This window comes from Erinaceus europaeus, chromosome 9 (genome assembly GCF_950295315.1).
Source record: "Erinaceus europaeus chromosome 9, mEriEur2.1, whole genome shotgun sequence".
Taxonomy (NCBI): Eukaryota; Metazoa; Chordata; class Mammalia; order Eulipotyphla; family Erinaceidae; genus Erinaceus; species Erinaceus europaeus.
The window spans coordinates 67,500,436-67,528,356 of record NC_080170.1 but is presented as its reverse complement, the minus strand read 5'-3'; the positions used below and the strand labels follow the sequence as shown (position 1 = coordinate 67,528,356).

General features: G+C 46.9%; 1 protein-coding gene across 2 annotated transcripts; it reads right to left on the bottom strand.

The window, feature by feature from the left end:
- Positions 1–49: 49 nt before the first annotated feature.
- Positions 50–27,921, bottom strand: F11R (F11 receptor). Of its 2 annotated transcripts, none has more exons than XM_060198143.1 (9): positions 27,837–27,921; positions 3,503–3,571; positions 3,282–3,389; positions 3,012–3,158; positions 2,614–2,816; positions 2,413–2,515; positions 2,210–2,330; positions 1,772–1,820; positions 50–1,619 (listed from the first exon to the last, which is right to left on the bottom strand). In XM_060198143.1, exons 1-9 carry the CDS (start codon positions 27,904–27,906, stop codon positions 1,584–1,586), a joined length of 906 nt encoding a protein of 301 aa, XP_060054126.1. In that variant the 5' UTR covers positions 27,907–27,921; the 3' UTR covers positions 50–1,583. The 2 variants fall into 2 exon arrangements, with proteins under 2 accessions (XP_060054126.1, XP_060054127.1); XM_060198144.1 differs by lacking the exon at positions 27,837–27,921 and adding an exon at positions 27,595–27,830.

Here is a 27,921-nt window from a genome sequence, read left to right as displayed (position 1 = left end):
GTGCTCTGGTTAAAAAAAATAAACTGAAGAAAAAGAAAGTACAAGTCACTCTAGGACCTTCAAGTCCTTTAATGTAAAACTCCCACATGTAAACACAATGTGAAAAATAAGCATTTAATTAAAACAAGGGGGGGGGGCTTTCACATTCTATAATGACAGCAGACTTGGTGTTTTCCTAATTTGGGGGCTGTGGTTGCAGGAGGTGAATTTCCAGTCTGGTTGGAGCCGTCGTATTCCTGAGCCAGTGATCAGGGAGGGAGGGAGGGCCCCGGGAGGGCCCCTGCCCTCATCCCCCACATACCTCCCTCCAACCATGACATACTTTAAAATTCTTCCCTACTGAACCATCTCCTTCCTACTGAACCATCACTGCTTCAGCCTAATTAGATTTTCTTTCCATCTAAGAATTGCATATTTCTATTGGTGTGTGAAGATTACTTGAGGTACTGATTGGCCTTTTGTGTTTTTTTGCCTTTGGGAAGTTCTGATATGAGATAAAACCTCAGTGAGGTTAGGGACTTTCAGATAAGGGGCTCCACCAAGTCCCCTGGGCTGGTGTTACTGATATTGCCCAGGGGACTCCTTATTCCATCCCCACCCCACCCCCACCCCCTACCCCAAAGGGTCTAGATTAAAAGGAGGAAGCAAAATGGGTGGTGGCAGGGGAGGGGGGGGAAGACTTCCTACTTGCTCAAGTGAGGAAGAGCAACTACAAGGATCTGGAATGGGGAAGCAGGAGTGTGGTGGGGGGCTGAGTCTGAGGCACCCTGTTTGTGCAAAGGAGCCAGAACTTCACTCTACTCCCACCCCTCCCATACCCCAGAACAAGAAGCTTTGACAAAACCCAAGATTTTATTTCCAGCAACAACCAGCTAACACACACACACACACACACACACACACACACACACACCAAAGGGCTATGCCACACTCAGTCAAAAGCTGGATGGACACACACACACACACACACACACACACACACGCTCAACAAAGAGCTTGGGCCACCTTGTTCATCCCCAGTGCCCTGCAGACACATCTTAAAATCATTTGTCCGGTTGTTCAGTCAAAGATAGGTAGTGGCCTGCTCCCCTATCAGAGGCTGGACCCCTGGATGGGTTCCCAAGGAGGGCCGCCATTTAGGCTCTCTAAAACAGAAGCTCTTGTCATCCCAATAGTAGGCTCCACATGTTCAGGAGGTCCTAAGGTACTTCCCAGGGAGAGACTGGACCCATTTCAGCTACTCCAGCCCTCATCTCCATGGACCAGCCTGGACCATCTTGGGTGTGCATCCCCTGACTCCAGGACCACTCTCCAATCAATGTCCGATCAGAGGGGAAGTCCACAGGCACCACTTGGGCATACCTGCCCCTTGAGGGGGGAGGAGGGCTGGGGTGACTCCCAGCCACAATAAGGGAGGCAGGGAGCATGAAAGAGGCATTCTAACTACAGCACGGAGATCAGAAGGCACATAAGGCATCGTATGAGACTACAGGTGGCAGGAGCCAAGGGTTGGTTGGCAGCACCTGGGTTAGAGGAGGCAAGGTGAGAATGGGGGGCAGCCGGTGATGGCGGGTGACAGCAGGTCACACCAGGAAGGAGGAGGTTTGCTTGAATTCTCCCTGGGAAAACAAGAAAATCCAGTCATGCCCAGTCACCTCTCCATGGCAGGATGTGGCAGGCACACTCCACCCAGCTAGATCACAGACAGGGACCCCAAGCACACCCCACTCTAGGAGAAGATGTCTCCCATTCCCAGGCTGGGCAGGCTTACCTCACTGCGGGCCGAGGGCTGGCTGTAGATGACCTTTTTACTTCCAGGCCTGCAGAGAAGCCCAGGAGGGTATGCTCAACCACAGACCCTCACCCCAACCTGGCCAGAAAAGAAAACCTCCAAGAAGCAGGGCTGAGGGGAACAGAGAGAAGGTGGGAAGGACAGGCTAGAAGCCCCTCATGGCTAGTGGCCCCCACCTCCCTGCCCTTCCCCTCCCCACTAGCTCAGCTTCCAGACTCCCGTGTCCTCTTCTGCAAAGTTGGGAAGCCTGGAAGGTACTTCACTCACCCTTTCTTGGCTCCTGCAAGAGAAAAAAAAAAGGAGGGTGTGAGTGTCACAGGTAGATTGGAGGAGCAGGGAGGGAATCTGAACTCCCTAGGGCCATCCCCTACATATGTTCAGGTTCCACTACCACTTCCCCCCAAACCCCTAAAACACCCAGGAGACTTACGGTCAAAGTATCCCCGGTGATAGGCGAACCAGGCACCAAATATGAGCAGCCCTAGGAGGATGAGGGTGACCAGCACGGCAGCCACAATACCCCCCACATTCAGCTCCGCTGGGAGACACAGGCAGGAGTCAGGCACTCTGCCCTCATCTGCCTCCACCCCACCCCATGGACACCTCCTTGGCCTGCTTACCAGCCTCCATGTTCACGGCCTCTGACTTAGTGTCTGGCCCATAGCCATTGGAGGCCGTGCAGGAGTACTGTCCCGAATCAGAGGCTGACAGGGGCTCAAAGACCTGGGGGGGGGGGGGGGGGGGGAGACATGGACTGACTTCCTGTCCTTGTCCCTCTAGTGTCCCCTTCACACCTCCCCACCTCTCCCCAGCAGTCATACCAACTCGCCTGTCTTGGGGTTCAGATTGTACGAAGAGTTGCTGAAAGCACGGCTGGTCTTGGGGTCCTCGGGCATCTTTACCCCATCTTTGAACCAGGTGTACGTGGAGCTTGGAGATCCATCTGGCTCTGAGCAAGTGAGTACCGTGCGGCTCCCAATGGTGGCCGAGGATGGGATGCTGATGGTGGGCTTGGAGGGGGGCACTGGGGAGGGAGAGGGGGTGTTGGTCATAGGAGAGGGGTACAAGCACTAGTCAGATAATGGATGAAACCCCCAAATCAGCTCGCACCTCCCCTACCTGGGTCTCACACTCTGAGCTCATCGAACACCCCCACCCCCCGCCCCAGCCCGCCATGCCTGCCTGGGGTGAGTTGGGGGTTGGTGGTTGTGGTAAGTACCAAGCACGGTCAGGTGAATGTTAATCTCCTCATAGTTGTTGCCATCAGCATCTGACACCATGCAGGTGTACACCCCTGAGTCCTTCCGGGTCACGGACTTGAAGGTGATGCCCGAAGGGGAGAAGATGACCCTGTCTGCATAGGAAGCTGCAGGGGGAGGGAAGGAGAGGACACAGGGTGGAGGGGCACGAATGAGCTGGGAATCAGGGAGCAGAGGGGAGTTAGGGTCCCCACACCACCCTCCTGCAGAGATGGGGAAGCATATGTCACCTGTGATCTTGTTGCTGTAGCAGACAAGGCTGGTAGTGTCGCCATGGGCAAACTTCCACTCCACGCGTGGGGAGGAGTAGCCCGAGTAGGAGCAGGACAAGGTGACAGCTGCAGATGGGGGAAGAGGGGATAGAGACAGGGTCCCCCCCATCACAGATACCACCCCTAGCCCAGTTCTCCAGGTTCCCCAAGCCCACCCTCCTGCCTCCCACACCACTCACGTTTGTTCTCCGGAATCTGGACATTCGGCTGGGAAGTGTAAAGGCCAGCCCTGCCCAATGCCAGGAAACCTGGGAAGAGAGGGGCACATCAGGTGAGGGGGCAAGGAGGCTCCCCCAAACCAAAGCAACCATGTGCCACTCATCCACAGAAACATAAGGTGAAGGGACTTGAAAGTCCCTCACACAACATCCTAATGTCTTCTGTATATGGTAAGGGGGTGTGAGGATCAGAACCCAGGACTGATACCAAGGATGCATGAGCTTTGCCACTGAGGTACACCCAACCCCAAATGTCTTATTTTCCTTTTTTTTTTTTTTTTTCTGTGTGGCCTAGGTGGTGCTGTGGATCAAACATGGGGCCTCATGTAAGCAAGTCCTGTGCTCTACTCCAGCCTCTACCAGCTGGATCCCAGGCCTAAATGTTTCCTGCCACAACTGCAGGTGAATATCCTTTGGTTGGCTTTGCTTTATCAATTAGCATCTTCACTCATTCTGAGTCTACTTTTTCACAGAGACAAAAGACAGGTGCAGGGCAAGGGTAGATAGCATAATGGATATGCAAATAGACTCTCATGTCTGAGGCTCTAAACTCCCAAGTTCACTCCCCAACACATAAAAGCCAATGCTCTGGTGGTCTGGGAGGTGATGCAGTGACTAAGGCACTAGACTCTCAAGCATGAGGTCCTGAGTTCGATCCCCGGGAGCACATGTACCAGAGTGATGGCTGGTTCTTTCTCTCCTACTTTCTCATGAATAAATAAATAAAAAACTTTTTAAAAGGCAATGCTCTGGTAAAAATAATGATAAAAATACTAAGGTGGAGAGACACTGACACGGGAGCTGGGAGGGTGGGAGTCAAACCTTGGTCACATTCATGACAAAGACACCCTTCTCAAGCGATCTACCTCCCCACCCCCACAAGCCATTATTCTTTAATAGATGAAAAGGAAATATTCCTACAAATACAATTCCTTTCCTTTTCTTTTTAATTTTGTGTTTATGTATGGGGATAGGGAGAGTAGAGAGACAGAAAGAGCATCACTCAGGGAGATGGACCTCGGGACCTCATGCTTGAAAGTCCAAGGCTTTAACCTCTGCACCACATCCTCGGCCACTCTTCTCCTTTTGTAATCCTTCCATCTGTGCAATTTTTCCATGAAATCCTCCCTTTCAACCCAGAGCAGCTTCTCAAACAACATTCCATGGTGGGGTGAGCCTTTCTCCACAAGTCATCATAGCCACTTTGTCAGAGGATCCTGCCAGGAAGTCAGGTGGCTATGCCAGCCAGAGAAAGGGCCTTGAGAGGACAATGCCAATAACCCCTGAGGTAACGGGCAGGCAGCAGCATACCCAGTAGAGAAGACCTGTTACCCGTGACAAGTCCCCAGCCCCCACCAGCATGGGGGAAGCTTCACCAGTGGTAGAGCAGTGCTGCAGGTGTTTCTCTATCTCTCCCTCTCTACCTTCCCCTCCTCTCTCAATTTATCTGTCCTATCAAATAAGTAAACATTAAAATATAATAATAACCTGAGGTGTACAAATGCCAGTACCCAGAGTATCGTTTGAACCTTGAAATCAGCCTGAGCAATGTTATCACTCCAGTTTCTATGTGCAATGACCCTTGAGAAGCCAAGGAGTAAAGTTTGTCTATGACCACACATCAAGTATTTTGTCAGATGAGAACCACCAGTCCAAAAAGGAGTGCAAGTCCTCTGTCTGAGCCCCCAAATACCCAGGAAAGAAGGGAAATGTTAACTGCTAATCTGTCTCTCAGGTCCTGAGGTTCTCTCTGGAAATCTTTGCAAGAATACAATCGAAAGCATTATAGAGTGGTAAGTGGATAAAGCACTGGACTCTCAAACATGAGGTCCTAAGTGTGATTCCTGGTGTCACATGTCCCAAAGTGATGCCCTGATTCTCTCTCATGAATAAATAAATCTTAAGAGCTGGGAAGACAGCATAACGATTATGGAAAAAAAATTCTTTTCTTTTTTTTTTTTTTTACCTCGCTTGCACTATGAATCCACTGCTCCTGGAGACTATTTTTTCCCTTTTGTCACCCTTGCTGTTTATCGTTGTTGTTGTTATTACTGTTGTTATTGTTGTCGTTGTTAGATAGAGAGAAATCTAAAAAGGGGGGAAGACAGAGGGGGAGAGAAAAATAGACACCTGCAGACCTGCTTCACCACTTGTGAAGTGACTCCCCTGCAGGTGAGGAGCTGGGGGCTCGAACCGGGATCCTTATGCCGGTCCTTGCACTTTGCACCATATGAGCTTAACCCACTGGGCTATCCCCAGCCCCCACAAAAATAGATTTCTATGCCTAAGACACCAAAGGTCTCAGGTTCAATCCCCAGCACCACCATAAACCAGAACTAAGCAGTACTTCCTCAATCGCTATCGAACAGGCCATGGCCGGTGCACCGCTATGTTCCATCGCTGGGGAGCCAGAGACAACCCGAACTGCCCCTGCGGCTACAGACAGACTATGACCCACATAGTCAACGACTGCCACCTCTCCAGATTCAAAGGAGGTCTCGAAACTTTACATCAGGCTCAACCTGATGCTGTTGACTGGCTACGGAAGAAGGGCAAACGCTAGAAGAAGAAGCAGTACTTTGGTAAAAATAAAGAAAGAAAGAATAAGGCATTCTAGGGCAGGGTAGATAGCATAATGGTTGTGCAAAGAGACCCTCATGCCTGAAGCTCCAAAGTCCCAGGCTTAAGCCCCAGCTCCACCATCAGCCAGAGTTAGAGGGGAAAAAAAAATAATTAATAATAATAATGTGTTCTAGAATGACACCCCAATGAGTGGTAACATAGTAGCTGCAGATTCTCCAGCTCTTTATAAACCAGGCTCACTCAGTAGTGTGGCTTCTGCCACTACCCCACTCTCTGATTCAGGACTACCCACATCCATCTGCTTGTGGCCTGCTCCCCAAACTCACTGCTATGCTTTCCAAGTCCCTTGGCAACCCTTCAGCATAGAGCTTTACCCCTTCTTGTCCCCACTGAGCCTCTGTCCTGTCAGCTGTGGGCAGACCCCTGTGGGAAGTGCTGCTCAAAAAAGGCCCTTTGAACCTCAGTTTGCCCAGCTATAGAATAGGGATAATAACTATTTGCACAGCAAAGGACTATTGTCAAGTGTTACCAGGAGTGTCTGGCCATCTTTGAGTCTCTGTGGCTGCCCCACCCATCTTCTCTCACCACATGCACACACACCAACCCAGTCTCCCTTGCTGATGCTTTAATTTTTCCTTATATTTTATTTACTTTATTTTAATGAGAGAGCAATAGAGACAGAGACAGAGTCCAGATCACTGTTCAGCCCTGGCATCTGGTGGTGCCAGGAATTAAAACTGGGACCTCAGAGCCTCAGGCAGGAGAGTCTTTTGCAGAACTATAGCCATGCATTAAAGCCCAGGATGCTTTTTAATTTCTTTTTTTTAAAAAAAATATTTTATTTATCTATTAATGAGAGGGATAGGAGGAGAGAATGAACCAGACATCACTCTGGCACATGTGCTTTTGGGGACTGAACTCAGGACCTCATGCTTGAGAGTCCAACACTTTATCCACTGTACCACCTTCCAGACCACATCTTTTTAATTTCTTTTAAATGTTTATTCTATTTTAATGAGAGGCAGAAACAGAGAGAGGGAGATATATAAAGATACAGAGAAATACCAGAGCCCTGTTTGACTCTGGTTTATGGTGGTGCTAGGGATTGGTCCTTAGACATCAGAGCCTCAGGCACAAAACAGTCTTGCATAACCATTATGCAGTCTCCCCAGCCCAAAGCCCAGAATGCTTTAACTTTCCTTCAAGTTCATAAGAAAAAGTACAGGTCAAGGGCATCGGAAAGGGTATAGCGCCCTTTATGTAACAAATGTCTTTTTCTTTATTTTTATAAGTATTTTATTCACTTTTATAAGTATTTTATTCATTTGCTTTTGAGAAAAAGAAAAATACAGAGATAGACCAGAGCACTGCTCAGCTCTGGCTTATGGTGGTGTTGTAGGGATTGAACCTAGTTACCTCAGAACCTTAGGTATGATTTGCATAACCATTAGTCTATCTCCCCAGCCCATTCTTTTTTTTCTTTTTAGCTTATTTATTTTACTTTGCTTTAATGAGAGAGAGATGGGGCATGGTGGTAACACAGAAACAAAATACATCTTAGCTTTAAAAATGAGGGGGCAGGTGGTGGTACAACTGGTAAGTGCACACATTACAATGCACAAGGACCCAGGTTCAAGTCCCTGTTCTCCACCTGTAGGAGGAACGCTTCACAAGTGGTGAAGCAGGACTGCAGGTGTCTCACTCTTTCTCTTCCTATCTCTATCTCCCCATCCCTCTCAATTTCTCTGTCTCTATCTAATAATAAATAAATAAAACTTTTTTATCGTTGTTGTGGTTATTATTGATGTTATTAATGTCGTTGTTGGATAGGACAGAGAGAAACGGAGAGGAGGGGTAGACGGGGAGAGAAAGATAGACACCTACAGACCTGCTTCAACCGCTTGTGAAGTGCCCGTCCTTGCACTTTGCGCCATGTGCACTTAACCCACTGTTCTACCGTCCAGCCTCCAATAAATAAAAATGTTTAATAATAATAAAAAAAGAGATTGAACATAGGACCCCAGAGCCTCAGCCAGGAATGTCTGTAAGAATCTAGTGAACCAAAGCAAAGGACACTGGGGAGGGAGAGGAAGGGAGGAAAAGGAAGAAAACTTTGGGGTACATAATGAAATTGTATGTACATGTCAATGACTACACTGTAAAGCATTAAACCCCTCAATAAAAATTAATGAATTAGTTAGTTAATTAAAAGTTGAATTAAGGTTAAAAAAAAATATATACCAGGCTGGATGGTGGCAAACTTGGTTGAGTTCACATATTACAATGCGTAAGGACCTAGGTTCAAGCCCCTGTTCCCCACCTGTAGGGAGAAAGCTTTATGAGTGGTGAAGCAGGGCTACAAGGAAGTGTCTTTCTTTCTCACTCCCTCAATATCTCCCCCTTCCCTCTAAATTTTCCTGTCCTATCCAATAAATAAAAAAAAAATGGCCACCAAGAGCAATGGATTCCAAGCCCCAGCAATAACCCTGGAAGGGAGGGTGGGGTGAGCCACAGCACCACAGATTCCTCCAATGTAGTGAGGGCTGTGCTCAAACTTGGGTCGTGCACACATGACAAAGTAGTGCACTATCCAAGTGAGCTATTTCACCAGCCCTTCCCCAGACTTCTTTTTCTCTCTCCTTTCATTTTATTAGATAGGATACCACAAAACTGAGAGGAGAGGGAGAGAGAGGGCAAGAGAGAGACACCTGCAGACCTGTTTTACCACTTGTCAAGCTTCACCATTGCAGGTAGGGTGCAGGAGCTTGAACACAGGTTCTTGAGCATGGTAATTATAGGCTTTATGGGGTGCACACCACTCCCACCCTCCACCAGACTTTTTTCTTTTCTTTCTTTTTTGTGATTAATAGTAGTTTACAAGATTGTAAGGTTACAGTGTCTAGTTCCATACCACACCCATCACCAAAGTTCTGTATCTCCATTCTCCTACTTCCCAAAGGTAACCACTATAGTTCTCAGTCTCAGAAAGTTTGTTTGCTTTTGATTTTTCCTCCCAAGTTCATATAAATTAGATCTAGATCTCTGTATTCTACGAGTGAAACCATCCCGTAGTTGTTTTTCATCTCTTAATTCACTAAGCATAATCACATCCAATTTTATCCATTTTGTCCCATAGGACACAATGTCTTTTGATTGCAGAGTAGTACTCCATGAACTATACATCCCATAACTTCATTTTTTTAACTTTTATTTATTATCTTCATTTATTTATTAGATAGAGACAGCCAGAAATTGAGAAGAGGAAGGGAGATAGAGAGGGAGAAATACAGAGACACCTGCAGACCTGCTTCACCACTCACAAAGCTTTCCCCCTTCAGGTGGGGACCGGCACCGGGGATTCGAACCTGGGCCCTTATGCACTGCAACGTGCACTCAACCAGGTACACCACCACATGGGCCCTCTCCCATAACTCCTTTAGCCAGTCATCTGTTGATGGGCATTTAGGCTGCTTCCACTCTTTGGTTATTGTGAATAATGCAGCTATGAGCAAAGGGGTGCATATGTCTCTTTAAATTAGTATTTGAGTGTCCTTTGATAAAATTCCTAAAACTGGTATTTCTGGATCATAAGGAAATTCCATTTTTATTTGTTTAAGAGCTCTCTGTACAGTCTTCCAAGGGATAGCACCAGTTTGCATTCCCGCCAGAGTCCCTTTTTCTCCACAATCTCTCTGTCACTGTCATTTCTTGATTTGTTGATGTAACCAGACTTTTAAAATTATTTATTTATTAATTTATTGGATAGACAGAAAAAAATTGAGAGGGGAGGGAGAGATGGGGGGGAGACAGAGAGACACCTGCAGACCTGCTTCACCACTTATGAAGCCTTCCCTCTGCAGGTGGGGACCAGGGGCTTGAACCTGGGTCTTTAAGCACTGTAATGTGAGCACTTATCCAGGTGTGACACCGCCTTGCCCCCTGTAATCAGCCTTCTTAAAGTTGTCTATAAATACTCTTTCAAGCCCAGTTGCATTATGGTTTTGGCCTCCACCTTGGAATTAAAAAGGCTCTGATCCCAAACCACCATAAGATCTCATGGCATGCCTGTCAGAATGGCTGTAATCAAAAAGGCAAGAAACAACAAGTGCTGAGGGTGTGGGGAAAAGGGAAGGCAAGGGTGCTATGTATATGTGTTGGTGTGTGTGTGGTCTGATATAGTCAATGTGAAGAATGGCCTGGGACTTGATAAAAATAGTTGACTAGAACTGCCATGTGATCCAGCAATCCCATTCACAGTTTTTTCTGCAGACTATGAAGACACTCATCCAGACAGGTGTCTCCATGGCTGTGTTCACCATAATATGACACAGAAACAACCAAGGTGCCAAAGAGGAGGGGGAGGGGAGGACTGGATAGACACACAGTATCTCTCACAGTGGAATACTACTCAGCCATAAAAGGTGAGATCTTGCTGTTTGTGACAGCATGAATGGAGCTGAAGGGAACTGTGCTAAATGAGATAAGCTGAAGAGAGAAATACCCTATGACTACACTTATGGTGGTCTGGAAAGGGAAAAAAACAAATGTCACCCACAGACAGAAAATAAAGAATCCTGGGAAAGGGGGCTGAAAAGACAGGCTAAAGAGGACAGGACAAATAGCATAATTGTTATGCAAAGACTCATACCTGAGGCTTCAAGGTCCCTGATTCAATCCCCTGCACCACAATAAACCAGAGCTGGTCAGCACTCTGGTAAAAAGAAAAAAAAAATAGAAAGAAAGAAAATAATAATAATATGCTATATGGTGGGGAGGGTTGAGTGGGCAGAAGTTGGCCACTGATGATGGGTGTGATGTGGTGTGTGCAGCCATGTACACATGTGAAGCTACAACCCTGGAACTTAGACAGTGGTGTAAACTAGTGCACTTCAATTTTCTCATTGCTTTGCTTGGGGCAAGGAGACAACACAGTGGTAGCACAAAGGACTTAGACACATGGATCCCAGCTCTGGGATGGCAAAAAAGCTCACTAGGATAATGCACTACTTTGCCAGTTGCATGATCCAGGTTCAAGCCCAGGCCCCGACCACAGTGAAGAAAGTTTCAGTGAGGCCAGGCGGTAGTGCACCTGGTTAAGCACACACACTGCAGTGTGCCAGGTTCAAACCCCTGGTCCCCACCTGCAAGGGGAAACCTTCATGAGTAGTGAAGTAGATCTGCAGGTGTCTATCTCTCTCCCTCTCTATCTCCCCCCTCCCCTCTCAATTTCGGTCTCTATCCAACAATAAATAAATAAAACTAAAAAAAGAAAAGAACGTTTTGGTGCTGTGGTCTCTACGTCTGTGTTTCTGTCTCAAAAAAAGATCTGAGGTTCAATCTCTGGCACTACCAGTAGCCAGAACTGAATAGTTCTCTGATTAAAATAAACAAGTTGGGGTTTTTCCCCCTGCAGTCATCCATCATTGGGTTTCTAAAAAAATTTTTTTGGCTCCTTAATCCTAAGATGCTCTGATTATAAGGTTGACTGATTTAATAATAGATGTGGGATGGGGAGCTATATAAAATGTAGACACAGGCTGTCATCTACGTCACGGTCCAAGTTCCAAAACATTAAAGTAATCTGAGAATAAAGATGTCCAGCACTTGTTTATGCCACTATTTGCAAGCTTTGTATAATATGAGACTCAACAAATGGTTCCCTCCCCTGTAGTCACCCTGGTTCACACCCCAGTCTCCATCTGCAGGGGGAAAGCTTTACAAGTGGTGACGCAGAGTTGCAGGTGTCTCTCTCTTTCTCCCTCTTTATCTCCCCCTTCCCTCTCAATTTCTGGTTATCTCTATCCAATAAATACAGATAATAAAAAAAATATATTTTTTTAAATCCAAATTTTTAAATCCAAATTATTTTTTTAATCCAAAAGCAGAGGAGAAAAAAAAAAAAAAAGGAGTGGGGCCAGGCAGTATTGCACCCACTTGAGCACACGTTACAGTGTACAAGGACTGGAGTTCAAGACCCCTTCTGCAGAGAGGAAGCTTTACAAGTGGCGATGCAATGCTATAGATATCTCTCTCTCCCACTATCTCAACTTCTCTGTCCTATCAGAAGCAAAAACACATATATATATGTTAAAAACATATATATATATATATATTAAAAAAATAATAACTCTGCCTGCCTGCCCTGGAGATCAATCTATGACCTTCAGCAACCCCACACACGTGCAACTTACCCTCCCAGTGACTCAAAACTACTGAGCATTTCCCAGCTCTTTCACAACCCCTGCTGTGACTCTTGCAACCATTGCTCTGCTGCAATGTGGCATGTGCCTTTTCCCTGCTTTCTTCTATTTTTTTAACATTTTTAATTTATTAAATATTTATTTATTTTCCCTTTTTTTGTCCTTGTTGTTTTATTGTTGTAGTTATTATTGTTATTGATGTCGTTGGATAGGACAGAGAGAAATGGAGAGAGGAGAGGAAGACAGAGGGGGAGAGAAAGATAGACATTTGAAGACCTGCTTCACCGCCTGTGAAGTGACTCCCCTGCAGGTGGGAAGCCGGGGGCTCAAACCAGGATCTTTACAGTGGTGCTTGTGCTTTGTGCCACGTGCACTTAACCCACTGTGCTACCGCCCGAACCCCCATTATTTTTATTTTATTGTTAGAGACAGAAAGGCAGAGAGAGACCAGAGCCCAGAGCATAGGAGCTTCTTTCAATGTGGTGGGGATGAGGCTCAAACCTGGTTCATGCCTGTCCACAGTATCTTCCAGGAAATGACTTACTCTATCCCTATATGAAAGCCAGACTGATACTATCTCCCTAGGTTTCCACTAGCCCTGGCAAAATATAGTCAGTGCATGCTCCCCTCAGTTCTGACATTGTCTACACGTGTCTCCTCTCCCAGACAAGAACCCTCCCCCACCCCCATCACCACCACCCAGAATGGGGCCTTGTGTCATTTATGATTCTGGGCACTTGGTTCTTAGGCCCTGTACAAGTTGGCACTGAACAACACAAAGCCCTAAACTAAGTCACAGCTGGTGGCTCACCCAACACCTATGGGTGACAGTTTATCTACAGAAAGAAGCCCATTCTGGGGCATACCCAAATGCAGAAAGAGTAAACCTGATTCAAAGTCAACTGTTAAACCAAAAAAAAAAAAAAAAAAAAAGGCTTATTTAAGGAAGGGGAGGAGAAACAGAAAATCACTCTGGTACATGTGATGCCAGGACTCAAACTCAGGACCTCAACTTTGAGAGTTCAATGAGTTATCCACTACACCACCTCTCAGTATAACTCTCTGATAATTTTAACACTGGCATACTTATGTCTTTGAAGCATTCAAAGCATTGTAACTTATAAGTTGTTTCCATATGTTTTAAGAGTCATTTGTTTGTTTATTTAGAGAACCTGAACATCACCTGGCATATCAGGGAACAAACTCGGGACTTTATGCATGAGAGTCCAACATTTTCTCCACTGTGCTGCCTACCAGACCACAATAGGCTGGATTTTTTTTTTTTTTTCTCGGTTACAGAGAAGCAAAGAGTGAAAGAGACCACAGCACCAAAGTTTTGTTCAATGAAGTGGGGCCCAGGCTTGAACCTGGCAAAGCAGTGCATTATCCAAGTGAACAATTTCACGGCCCACTCTTAAGTTTTTTTTGGTTTGTTTTTGTTTATTTATTTTCCCTTTTGTTGCCCTCGTTTTTTCATTGTTGTAGTTATTATTGTTAGACAGGACAGAGAGAAATGGAAAGAGATGGGGAAGACAGAGAGGGGGAGAGAAAGACAGACACCAGCAGACCTGCTTCACTGCTTGTGAAGTGACTCCCCCACAGGTGGGGACCCGGGGGCTCGAACCAGGATCCTTATGCTGATCCTTGCACTTTGCATCACCTGCGCTTAAGCCACTGCACTATCGCCTCACTCCCTTAAGTTGTTTCTAAATGTGCTTTGAGGGGCTGGAGAGACAGCTCACTGAGTAGTTGCCTGCCTTGCCATATGCATGGCCCAGGTTCAAATCCCAGCACCACACGGAAGGTGTTATGACAATAGAAGCAGCTTTGTTTGGTGCAAAGCTTTTCCTTCTCTCTGTCTCATTAGACAAGTGGAAAGTTAACTGGGGAGCACTGAAATCACACAGGTTCAAGGTCCTGCTCAGCAAGAAATATTTTTATGCCTGAGATGAGGACTGTAGGGGCCTAGAGCACCAAGGTTCCAGGTTCAATCTCCCCAAACCCCATACTACCACAAACCAGAGCTGAGCAGGCCTCTGGTTCAGAAGACATGTGGTAGATGGGAATAGATAGCATAATGGTTATGCAAAGAGACTCTTCTTGCATCTCAGGCTACAAAGTGCCAGGTTCAATCTCCCCCACGCTACCATAAGCCAGAACTAAGCAGTGCTCTGGGAAAAAAAAAAAAACTGGGTGCCAGGTGGTGGTGCACCTGGTTGAGTGCACATGTTACAATGCACAAAGACCGAGGTTCAAGCCCCCAGTTCCCACCTGCAGGAGGAAAACTTTGCAAGTGGTGAAGCAATGCTGCAGGTGTCTCTCTTTCTCACTATCACCCCCTTCCTCTTGATTTCTGGGTGTCTCTACCCAATAAAAAAATAAAGATAATTAAAAAGAGAAAGAAAGAAGAGATGTGGCCTGGGAGGTGGCTCAGTGTATGAAGGGTTGGACTCCAAAGCATGAGGACCTTATGGCCTGGGTTCGATAACCAGAATTACATGTACCAGAGTGATACTCTGGTCCTCTCTTCTCCCCATTGATAAGTAAATTAAAAAAAGAAAGAGTCCTTACTTGGCAACTTGTTCTTCAATTTATTGCATGCAAATTTCTGAGCACAAGCAAGAAAACTGACAGTAAAATAAAAGCAGGTGGCTTAGAAATTGGCACAGTGGTAGACTTGAGACTTTGAAGCTTGAGGTCACAGGTTTGATTCCTTGCACTGCACATATGTCCATGTGCTGCTCCATTACCCACATTTCTGTCTCTATATAATGAAATAAATAAACATTGAAAATTTAATAACTGTGGCCCAAGAGGTAGTGCAACGGCTACAGAATTGGACTTAAAAGTGTGAGATCTGGGGGCTGGGTAATGACACACTTAGTACAGTGCACATGTTACAATGCACAGAGACCCAGGTTCAAGTCCCCCAGGCCTTAACCTGCAGGGAGGAAGCTTCATGAGCTGTGAAATAAAGTTCTCTATCCATCACCCCTTCCCTCAATTTCTGTCATAACAATTAAATAAATAAATAAATAAACACTGGGGCCAGGCAGTAGCACACTTGGTTAAGTACACACATTAGAGCACACAAGAAAACAGGTTTGGGGGAGTAGGGTGGTAGCACAGTGGGTTAAACACACGTGGCGCAAACAATAAGGACCGGGATAAGGGTCCTGTTTCAAACCCCTGGCTCCCCACCTGCAGGGGAGTCGCTTCACAGGCAGTGAAGCAGGTCTGCAGGTGTCTATCTTTCTCTCCCCCTCTGTCTTCCCCTCCTCTCTCCATCCTCCTCTCTCTGTCCTATCCAACAACGATGACATCAACAACAACAAAATAACTGCAACAACAGCAGTAAAAAACAAGGGCAACAAAAGGGAAAATAAAATATGTAAAAAAAGTTTTTACCAAAAAAAAAAAAAAAAAAAAAAACAGGGCGGAGGGTAGATAGCATAATGGCTATGCAAACAGACTCTCATGCCTGAGGCTCCAAAGTCCCAGGTTCAATCCCGCACCACCATAAGCCAGAGCTGAACAGTGCTCTGGTTAAAAAATGAAAAAAAAAAAAAAAAAAAAAGAAAACAGGTTTGGGAGTCGGGCAGTCGTGCAGTGGGATAAAGTGCACGAGGCATGAAGCACCAGGACTGGCATAAGGATCCCAGTTCAAGCCCCCGGCTCCCCACGTGCAGGGGAGTTGCTTCACAGGTAGTGAAGCAGGGTTGCAGGTGTCTCTCTGTCTCTTTCCCTATCTACCTTTCCCTCACCTCTCAATTTCTCTGTCTCTATCTCTATCCAATAATTATTTAACTAAAAAACTTAAGCAAAGAGAAAAAATATCATTTTTAAAACGTATGCAGTCCCAAATTCAATCCCCAGCATCACACATACCAGAGCAATAGAGCAATGCTGACTGATGCACTCATATTAATAAGTAAATAGTTAAAATATAAGAACAAAAAAAAAAAAACCTTTATTGACTGCTCACTTCATGGCAAGTGACCTTCCAAGTCCCCGATAAGCTTTTTGTTTTGACCAGGGCACTGCTGACCTCTGGCTTTTGGTAGTACTGGGGGACTGAACCTGGGACCCAGGGCCTCAGGCATGAGTCTTTGCATCACCACCATGCTGTCTCCCCACCCCTTTTGACAGGTTTAATTCTCATTCAGCCCTTGCTGAAGTACTGGGATAAAGCTATATCATAAGATAGTTTGTTAAAGATTGTATCTAAAAAAAAAAAAAGTGTATCTATTTATTAATGAGAAAGATAAGAGAAGAGAAAAAAAGACATGACTATGGTACATGTGCTGCCAGAGACTGAACTCCAGACCTTATGTTTGAGAGTCCAATGCTTTATTCACTGTGCCACCTCCCAGACCACTATCATTAGATATTTATGTTTGTTTGTTTGTTTGTTTGTTTGTCTACTGCTGGGGCTTGCTGCTCCTGGAGAACTCTTTTCCCCTTTTAATAGACAAGACAGAGAGGGAGGGAAGATAGACACCAGAGTTTCCGTGCCCCTCCCCCAATGAAGCTTCAACAGAAGTACACAGCAATCCCACGTGGTGCCAGGAGCTCTAGTGATCCTGACACATGAAAAAGACTACATTCTACCAGCTTCAACTAGCTCCCAGTCTGAGGATTTTATTTCTTATGTTTATTAGGAAGAGAGCAAGAAAGAACAAGACCATCTTGCTGAAATATGGGGCACCAGGGAGCAACCCCGGGACATTGTATTTGCAAGTTTTGCACTCTAGCCACTGTGCCACCTAGCCACCTGTTTGTTACTCCCAGAACGCCAGCAAAAGATGTGGAGCACAGAAATGAAGTGACCTGCTCAAGGACACAGAACTGGGAGGGCAGAACTGGACTAGTGATCCAGGCACTCTGGCTCCTGTATATGATACATCACAGCTATGTGAAAGCTGCATGTGCTTTCACAAATGTCAAGGTCAGCCAGTTTGGACCAGCCTAGTACTATATCCAAAAATATCAAGATACCCAGAGAAACAGCACTTACATTAGCTCACTTGGGTAGTGAGCTGCTTTGACATGTGGGGGACCCAGGGAATAGCCACTGGAGAAGCTTTAGTGTAGTGTGTTTTTTTGTTTGTTTTATATTTATTTATTTATTCCCTTTTGTTGCCTTGTTTTATTGTTGTAGTTATTATTGTTGTTGTTGTTGCTGTCATTGTTGGATAGGACAGACAGAAATGGAGAGAGGAGGGGAAGACTGAGAGAGACCTGCAGACCTGCTTCACCACTTGTGAAGCGACTCCCCTGCGGATGGGCAGCCGGGGTCCTTGAGCTTTGCACCACCTGCGCTTAACCCTCTGAACTACCTCCCGACTCCCGTGTGTGTGTGTGTGTGTGTGTGTGTGTGTGTGTGTGTGTGTGTGTGTGTGTGTGTGTTTGTTTACTAGAGCGCTGCTCAGCTCTGGTTTATAGGGTATGGGGAGATAGGGGAGACTGAACCTAGACTTAAAGTCTGGGGCATGAGAGTCTCTTTGCATAACCATTACACTGTCTACCCTGCCCAGGTGCAGTGGTCCTTTTCATTCTCTCTGTCTCTATCTAAATTTGTTTTAGATAAACAAAGCAAAGGAAAGCAAACAAACAAAATGCCAGAAAGGAGAGGTAAAAATTAATTACTAGGGCGAGGTTAGATAGCATAATGGTTATGCAAAGAGACTCATAAGCAAGAGAGAGATTACTCAACTACTGAGACCCTGAGAGTTGATGTGTCTGACAAATTTCAAAAGGAGAGGGGAGGAATGCAACCAAAGTGCTTGACTTAGAAGCATGAGGCTCCCAAGTTCATTCCCTGGCATCACACATACCAGAGTGATGCTCTGGTTCTATCTCCTTCTCTCTCTCATTAAAAATACACAGATCTTTTATAAACAAATACTTTCAAGTTGGGAGAGTGGGTGAAATATGAGCCACGAATACCCAAACAGATTAGGTAACACAGAGGAATGAAGGAAGTTGGATGGGGTCAGGGAGAAAAGGGGAAGAGGAAGGAGGTAGTAATCTGGTCATTGTTCCTAAATTGACCCCACACGTTTTCCTTCAAAAGGGAGTTGGCGGGATAATAGGTTGGAGAGCTATCCTTCCTAGAAGCCACAGGTATTTAGAGGAATGCCTGGCAGAAAGCACCAGCAACCAGGGTCTTCCTTTGAGTAAGAGGGTCACACGGGATGCTCTCTCTTTTATATACATATATTAGATACAGACAGAGAGAAATTGAAATTGAGAAAGGAGGGAAAATAGGGAGACAGAGAAACACCTGGAGCTCTGCTTCACCATTTGTGAACCTTTCTCCCTGCATGTGGGGACCAGGAGCTTGAACTTGGGTTCTTTATTTCCCTTTCTTTCCTAGATAGAGAGGCACAGATAATTTGTGTTTATAAAAGAGATCACTGTACCAAAGCTTCCTACAAAGCAGTAGGGGCCAGAATGGGTGGTAAAAGTGAGCTATTTCACCAGGCCAAGTATGTGTCATTTCTAAACAATAACAACTACAGTAAAAATGTATCTGTTTGGAAAGTAACTTCTCTCTGCTCCCAAAATCCTATAACATTCTGTACCTGGGTGGGAGCTGCCAGAGTGCTCTGCTCTGTGTTTTGTTAGATGTACATCTGCAGTTCCTTGGGCTCAGGGAAAGACGCTGTTGACTGGCTACGGAAGAAGGGCAAACGCTAGAAGAAGAAGGGAAAGACAGGTCTGTGTCTTATGAGCTCCTGTTATTTGTTTGTTTTTACCAGAGCACTGCTCAGCTCGTATTAATAGTGTTTCAGGGGATTAAACCTCGTAGGCTCAATTATGAGGTTTTTTTGCATAACCGTTATGCTGTCTCACCGTCCTATGAGCTCCAATTTTTCTTGGAGAAGCCCCACTAAGAGGAGGCAGTTGACAGGGGGTGGTGCCTCCAGGCAAGAGAAACTTTAAGGTAGAGAACCTTCAAGGACTCCCACCAGCACACGCAGGTCAAGCCCACAGAGGAAGAGCTGCTTCCTTCTCTGGCTTTATTAAGAACCTTTGTTTGTCTCTATGTATCCTGTTAATTATTAGAATTCCCGTTCAGTGGCTTTCATGCTGTGAGTTTGTTTGAATCCAGTAGAAGGAGGAAGACAAAGAGAAAGAGGGAAGACTGCATGGTAAGAAATGAGAGGATAAGAAAAGGGAAAGGGGGGAGTCAGGCAGTAGCACAGCGGGTTAAGTGCACGTGACACAAAGCACAAGGACCGGCGTAAGGATCCCGGTTCGAACCCCAGCTCCCCACCTGTAAGGTAGTCCCTTCACAGGTGGTAAAGCAGGTCTGCAGGTAGGTGTCTTTCTCCCCCTCTCTGTCTTTCCCTCCTCTCTACATTTCTCTCTATCCTATCCAACAACAACAACTACAACATCAATGAAAAACAATGGCAACAAAAGGGAAAACAAATATTTTAAAAAATTAAAATAAAAAAAGGGAAGGGGGGCAGTGCCAAAGCAATGTGTAGGGCACTCACATTACCACAGGTAAGGATTCAGGTTCAACACCCAGATCCTCACCTGCAGGGGGGAAGCATTCAGGAGTGCTGAAGCAAGTGCCTCAAGTGTCTATCCCCCCCCCAAATTTCTCCCTGTCCTATCAAATAAGATACTGCATTTAGAGAAAGTGGGGGGGGGGTGGCTAGCTCACTTGGATAGTGTACTGCTTTGCTGTGTGTGTGACCAAGGTTGGAGCCTGGCTCCCATCACATTGGAATAAGCTTTGTATTCCCAGAAGGTTAAAGAATAGGAAAGCTATCAAGGGAGGAGATGGGATATGGAGTTCTGGTGGTGGGAATTGTGTGGAGTTATATCCCTCTTATTCTATGGTTTTGTCAGTGTTTCCTTTTCATAAATAAAAAAAAAAGAAGCAGCTTTGGTGCTGCAGACTCTCATTTCTTGTCTGTCTTAAAACAGTGCTCTGGTAAAAAATAAATAAATAATAATAATAATAATAAATAACAATTGTAAAAAGCATGAGGAGGAAGACCCCTGAGGGATTCCCAAAGCCACCAGTACTACACCCCAATGCTCACAATTCACCTAGGGTGGGCTAGCTATTAGCTGCAGCTCAGCCTCCCTCACAGCACAAAGTTGAAAACCAAGTTAACATCAAGGGCCATTGGGCTAATGCACGAATTTGACCTTGTGATTCGTCCAGAAGCTGGACCTTTGCAATCTGCCCTTCCCCCTCAGCCACTCCCCAGGAGACAGAAACTTCAGGGCCAGGAGCTGGGGCAGGGCAGTGAAGGAATGTGTGGGCCAAGGAAGGCTGAGGGAGCCCAGCACTGCAGGGAGGGGCACGGGGCGGGTCCAAGCAGCCAGCTACAGAGGACAGACCAGTGGAGAAGGCAGAGAAGGCTGCTCCAAGCACCCTCAGTGGACTTACCAGTTATACCTGCTGGGCTCCTCCCTCCTGCACCCACCCACTACCCCAGCCCCCACTCCACATGGCAGCTCCCCTGACCTGCCAGGAAGTTGCCCTGCCCAGGGCTCCTGCCAGCTGCTTCCTCCTGCACCCCCAGTCTGGGAAGAGTCACTGGACTTTGGACAGAAACTCTGCTTATCTGAGAGTCTCAGGCAGATGGACTCTGAGTGGTCAAGGCCTGGGCAGCCTGGCGGGGTGGGGGTAGAGAACAGATCTGGGTCTGTAAGGGAAACAGGCCTGACTGAACCCCACAGCCTCCTAGGTGCCAGCTGGGGTGAAACGCATGCCCAGGTTTTTGCCATACTGATCCCACAAGATATGTACAGCTAGGAATTCTTAGAACATGGCACCCTCCCTGCCTGGGAAGGAAGGGGGGGGCGAAATCCTAATATCTGAAAGACCAAAAACAAGCCCCCTGGGGTGAAATAAACAAGACACAGAGGGCTGGAGGACAGAATACAGTTCATCTGGATAGTATGCTGTTTTGCCATATGCACTACCCAGGTTTGGACCTAGCCCCCACAGTGGAGGAAGCTTCGTGCTGTGGTCCCTTTCACGCTCTGTGCTTTTCTGTTTCTCTCTAAGATAAACAGATAAGGTGTAGGTTGCAAAAGCATATTGAATAAGAAAAAGGAGAAGGAGCAGACACCCGTTTTTAAAAATTTATTGCTTTGTTTTATAATTTTATTTATTTATTATTGTATAGAGACAGAGAGAAATTAAGAGGGGGGATATAGAGGGACAGAGACAGAGACACCTGCAGCCCTGCTTCACCATTAGTGAAGCTTTCCCCCTGCAGGGGGGATTGAACCTGGATCCTTGCATATATAGTGTGTGCTCTTAACTAGGCCACCACCTGGCCCCTATAATATTTCTTATATCTGATAGGATAGAGAGGGAGAAAGAGAGGCACCTGCAGTACTGTTTCACCACTCGTGATACTTGCCCCCTTGTAGGTGGGGACCAGGAGCTTGAGCCTTGGCTTCTTGAGGATGGTTATGTATGTTCAGGAAAATGTGTGCCTCCACCCTGCCCCCCAAAAACTGTGTGTGCGGAGAAGGGGACCAGAAGCAGATGGGCAAGATCCTGTCTCCTTTTTAAAATGTTATATATGTAGTGAATAGAGAGAAATCAAGAGGGAAGGCAGAAATAGGGAAGAGAAGGAGACACCCACAGCACCATTTCACTGCCTATGAAACTTCCCCCAAGCAGGTGGGGGCTAGGAGCTTGAACCCAGGTCCTCACACATTATAAGGTACACTCTACCAGAGGAGCCACTGCTAGGCCCCAAGCTTGCATCCTTAAGATCATTCTTGAAGCAAAATGTAGTGACCTATTCTAAATAAATCTGTGTTCATTGCCTTTTTTTTAATTCTTTTTTGTTGACCTTTTTTTTTATGTTGTAGTTATTGTTGTTGTTGTTGTTGGATAGGACAGAGAGAAATGGAGAGAGGAGGGGAAGACAGAGAGGGAGAGAAAGACACCTGCAGACTTGCTTCACTGCCTGTGAAGCGACTCCCCTGCAGGTGGGGAGCCGGGGACTCGAACCGGGATCCTTACACAGGTCTTTGCCTTCGAGCCACTGCGCTTTACCCGCTGCGCTACTGCCCGACTCCCTTTTTTTTTTTTTTTTTTTTTTTTTTTTTATCCAGAGTACTGCATCACAGCCCTGGCTTATATTAGTGCAGAGGACTGAACCTCAGGCATGAAAGTCTTTTTTGCATAACCATGATACTGGCTTCCCAGAATGCTATTTTTTAAGGGCAGCAACTGTCTCCTAAACCTCAACCCAGGTGATCAGCCTGATTTGAGGGGTTTTGAGAGAGGAAGGAGAAACAGAGAAATACATTGGGAAGTGAAAGTGCCAGGAGCCTCATTTCCATGTGCTGTCTGATGCCAGTGCCTGGTTTCTAGTTTCAGGGGAACAATTCTGTCCTGGGAGTTGATTCACAGGGGAAGGGGGTGGGGGTGGGAGTGACTCACCAGCTGCAGCTTTGAGTAAGTCTAACCCTGAGCAGCAGGAAGCCAGAATGACCCACACAGACATGGATGGGCAGGGATCCTTAGGCCCAGACAGCCTCAGCAGGGATAGTGTAGGTGGGGGGCACCAGGTCTCCCTAAGAGCCTGTGGTTACACCAGGTCTCCCTAAGAGCCTAGCACCTACTGAAAAACTTTCTACATACAGGTTCCCTTTGGGAGATAGGCTGAGGCTCCTGGTCACCAAATGTGGCTTTTGCAGACCCCAGATGAGTTCTGCTGCCAACCCAGGTGAGATCTGAATCTTCCTTGAATAGGGTGGCTTCTCTCCTTTGACCTACACCTCCAAGGACAGCAGCCTTTCATCCTCACAAACCCCAAGAGTATAATAACTGCCCCTAATCATCCTCCAGTGTCTGTGTGATGTAGCTATTACCCAGGTTGGTTCTGAGGACTAGGTTCTGCCAAGTATTATGACTCCTGTATCATAGATGAAAGTACTCGGCTGGGGGGACAGGGGGTAGGAGGAGGGTACTATGGGAAGAGTGAAGGATTTCTAAGAGTGGGATTCCCGAATCAATCCCAGCACCACACACCAGAGTGATGCTCTAGCTCTCTCATGAACACAAACACATAGCTAAAGAAAGTAAGTAAAAAGTGGGGAGTGGGGAGGGGGGGGGAGCAGGAGGTAGTACATCCATTAGAGCACACATGCACAAAGACCAGAGTTTAAGCCCCTGGTCCCCACCTGCAAGGGGGGGAAGCTTCACAACCAGTGAAGCAGTGCTTCAGGCATTTCTGTTTCTATCTCCCCCTTCCCTCTGTATTTTGCTGTCTCTATCCAGTAAGTACATCAATAATTTTTTTTTAATGTCTTAATTAAATGCTATAGCTGGGGCAGTCTGGGATGTGGAAGAGTAGATAAAGTGTTAGACTCTCAAGCATAAGGTCCTGAGTTGGATCCCTAACAGTGCATGTGCCAGACTGGTATGTGGTTTTCTTTTTCCCCTCCTACCTATCTCATTAATAAATAACTATTTTAAGATTAAAAAATAAATAAATTAGGGGTCAGGTGGTGGTATACCTGGTTGAGTGAACATGTTATAATATACAAGGTCCCAGTCCCCACTTTCAGGGGAAAGTGGTGAAGCAGTGCTACAGGTGTCTCTTTTCCCCTCTATCCCCCTTCTCTCTTGATCTCTGACTGTCTTTATCCAATAAATAAATAAAGGTAATAATAAAAAGTTCAATGTTATTTTTAAAGATAAACAAATAAATTATATGGCTGGGAAATAGCTCAACTGGGAGAGCATCAGAAATTCATGCCTGAGCACAGTATGTGCCAGGGTGGTGTTTTGGCTTCTCAGTGTCTCATTTGAACCTCTTATCTGTAATAAATATATATATTTTTTTAATGAAGTAGGACAGAGGAAATAGCATAGTGGTTGTGCAAAGAGACCCTCATGCCTGAGGCTCATGCCATGAGGCTCAGGCCTCATGCCTGAGGCTTCAAGTTCCCAGGTTCAATCCCCTACACTACCATAAATCAGAGCTGAGTATTATGCTGATAAATATAAATAAGTAAAAATAATAAAAAATGAAATAAGTGTGGTCTGGGAGGTGGCACAGTGGATAAAGCACTGGACTCTGAAGCATGAAGTCTTGAGTTCAATCCCCAGCAGCACATGTACCAGAGTGATATCTGATTCTTTCTCTCGCCTCCTTTCTCATGAATAAATAAATAAAATCTTTTTAAAAAATGAAATAAGTTATCTAGGGGAACGGCTCAAGCAGTAGAGCACCAGGCTTATGTACCTGAAGTTCCCAGTTCAAACCCTGGTGTCACATGTCCCAGAATGGAGTTCTGGCTTGTTACTGTCACTTTCTCTCTGTTCCTTACGAAACTCTTTCATATGCAGTGAATAAAATAGACTTTGAAAAAAAGTATGTACACAGGGCTAGGGAGATAACATGATAGTTGTGCAAAAAAATTTCATGCCTGAGGCTCTGAGGCTCCAGATTCAATCCCCAGCACCACCATAATCCAAAACTGAGCAATCCTCTGTTCTCTCTGTAGATTTCCCTCTGTATCTCTCATTAAAATAAAATACAGGGGCCTGGCGGTAGCATAGCAGGTTAAGCACACATGGTGCAAAGAGCAAAGACTAGCTTAAGGATCCGGTTCAAGCCCCCAGCTCCCCACCTGCAGGGGAGTCACTTCAAAGGCGGTAAAGCAGGTCTGCAGGTGTCTATCTTGGGAGTCGGGCTGTAACGTAGCAGGTTAAGCACAGGGACTGGTGTAAGGATCCCGGTTCAAGCCCCCGGCTCCCCACCTGCAGGGGAGTCGCTCCACAGGCGGTGAAGTAGGTCTGTAGGTGACTGTCTTTCTCTCACCTTCTCTCTCTTCCCCTCCTCTCTAAATTCCTCTCTGTCCTATCTAACAACAGTGACATCAATAAGAACAATAATAACTACAACAACAATAAAAAGAAAAAGGCAACAAAAGGGAAAATAAATAAAATAAATAAAATTAAATAAAATAAAATAGTATACACATAGAAAACAGGGAGATAAGTTGTATTCATGTGGTCCAGGAGATCGAGCAGTGGATAAAACATTGGACGCTCAAGCATGAGGTCCCGAATTCAATCCCCAGCAACACATGAATCTTTCTCATAAATAAATAAATGAATAAACAAACTCTTTTAAAAAAAAGTTGTATTCACGTGAGTCCAAATAAGGCATGGAGCTAGTTCTCACCCTCAGTTGACTAATCACATCTCTCCCCAGGGCTAGCCTAATTTCCACATGACCAGGTCAGTCCTCTATCTCCCAGACCCCCTGCATTGTCAGGCCAAAGGTGAATCTGAGCTAGGTTCTAGGTCCCTGCACATCCCCCTACCCCCCACCTACCCAGTGAACTGTTGCCACCACTATCTCAGAGCCAGCCAGGAGGTACTGCAGCATCCCCCCCCAATAATATAGAAAAGTGGGGGAGGGGGGAGAAAGTCACACTCCAGTAAGTTTATCCAGCAGACAATAAGGTCTAAAAAGTTATGGATTCAGGAAAAGAACCTTCTAGATTTGGGGGTGGGGGAACAAAGTCTTTAATAGCAGCCACTAGGGGGAAAAAAAAAAAAAAAACACCAAACATACCATGAACAGGTGTAACACTAAAACACAGGCATAAGTTAATCGGTGGGGGTTGGGGGAATGAATGGGACTAGGAAGGGAAACAAATGGGAATGGGGGAAGTAAGAGAAGGAAGAGTCTAAATGGGAAAGGAAATCTGAAGAAAGTGAGAGATGACCAGCAACCCAGAGTGAGGTTTGGCTTTGTGGCTCCAGTAGGAGTGGCCTCAGGATGGTGGTGTGTGTGTGTGTGTGTGTGTGTGTGTGTGTGTGTGTGTGTGTGTGTGTGTGTGTGTGTGTCTGTGTGTGTGTGTGTCTGTGTGCGTGTGTGTCTGTGTGCGTGTGTGTGTGTGTGTGTGTGTGTGTGTGTGTGTGTGTGTAAGGGATAGAGGGATCCATTCCAGAAACTCAACAAGGTTTGGAGGGTCATTTCCTTTCTTGGAGCCAGTTTCCTTTGTTTTCACAATAGGGTGAGAATTAGACTTGCCTCCGGCCCAAGCACCCACCCACCAACCCCCAGGATTTCTGCTTTTGTGATAAAGGACAAAGGAGAGGTCAGTGAATTGGGCTGAGAGCAGGGAGTTACATCCACCCTCCAGAAGGAAGTGCGGTGGCCTTACGCCCACCAAACTGGTGATCCTTCATTTCTTCTGGCTCCTTAAGAGGAGACCGTTCCTCCAGAGCAAGTATGCACAGAAGCGCAGGGACCCTCGGGTAACAGAGAGACACACAGGTGGTGACAAGGGTGGGGAAATTGCACATAGAGGCGTCCAGAGACAGGGCCGGGTGGGCCAACCCATTGTTCCACAGGAAAGGGAGTGTACAAAGGAAACCCGGCTCCCCTGCAAGCCAGGGGAGGGCCGAGAGGGGCTCCTGCAGCCACCAGCCAACCAAAACACGGGCCTCCGGGGGCGGGGGCGCGGGGGGGGGGGGGGCAGCCTCTCAGTCAACAACAGGATCCGGGACTCCCGGGCCGCTGCTACTATAAGGGGCTTTGAATGCCGCGGCCGGCCGGAGGTTTTCACGTTCCGGTCTTTAATTCCCCCGCAGACCTGGCACCTAGACACCCTCCAGTACAGTCCCTGTCCCCGCAAGATACGAGAGGGCCAGAACGAGACCCCAGTCCGTGACCAGGGTCAGGCTTCCAACCACCTCCCTCTATTATTTAGTCTGAGGGTCCCTAGGGCAGGGCGACCAGCAGCCTGGAGCCACGGGAGTCTAGAGGGTCTCCACTTCTCCGAGGCTGTAGGCGGGTGAGCAGGTTGTGGTGGTGGGTTGACTCAAGGAGATCGCACGAGGATTATGCGGAGGGAGTGGTAGGTGCCTGTAAGAAGGAGGGGGCTCCCCAGGCCGCCGGCCCATCCCCTCCAATATTAGTAGTAGTAGTAGTAGTAGTAGTAGTAGTAGTAGTAGTAGTAGTAGTAGTAGTAGTAGTAGTAGTGTATTATTTAGCAGAGGGAGCGTCCAGCGCCAGGGGTTAGACCAAGAGAGGTCGCAGATGTCCTGGGCCAGCTTCTACTCAGGGGCGGAGGTGGTGGCGAACCAGGAAGGACAGTCCGCATGGAAGGAAGGACGCCCAGAGGGATCGGGCACCCTGGGGACTCCCCCCCACCCCCACCCTTCTCCAGCGTGGGCCAAAGAGAGTGCCCTCCAACACCTGAGCTGGCGGGCCCACCGATCGTGCCGAGCTCGGGAGAACTTACCCAAGATCAGCAACACCAAAAGCAGACGCCTGCCGGCCTCCACCTTGGACCCCATGGCTATCCAGAGGCCAGGGCTTCGCGCGGCGCGGGGACCTACAAGCCTGCGCTGTGCTCCGCCGGGTCTGCACTCGCTCCAGGTGGGGCGCGCCCGCTCCGCCCCGCCCCGCCCGCGCCAATTGGTCGGCGCCAGCCCTGCGTAGCCCGATTGGCCGAGGCAGCGGCCGCTCTGCCGAGTAACTCACCGCAGCCAGGTGCGACCCGCCCACGACTCCGCCGCCCTGCGAGTGGGTGCCAGACGTCCGCCCGCGCCATCGCCGATTGGCCCCG

Excerpts from the sequence above, each read along its gene's own strand:
- F11R (XM_060198143.1), bottom strand. The coding sequence starts at position 27,906 with ATGGCGCGGGCGGACGTCTGGCACCCACTCGCAGGGCGGCGGAGTCGT. Across the intron at positions 3,572-27,836 it reads GCGGGTCGCACCTGGCTGCG|GTTTCCTGGCATTGGGCAGG; the intron begins GTGAGTTACTCG and ends CTCTCTTCCCAG. Across the intron at positions 2,331-2,412 it reads GGCCGTGAACATGGAGGCTG|CGGAGCTGAATGTGGGGGGT; the intron begins GTAAGCAGGCCA and ends TGTGTCTCCCAG.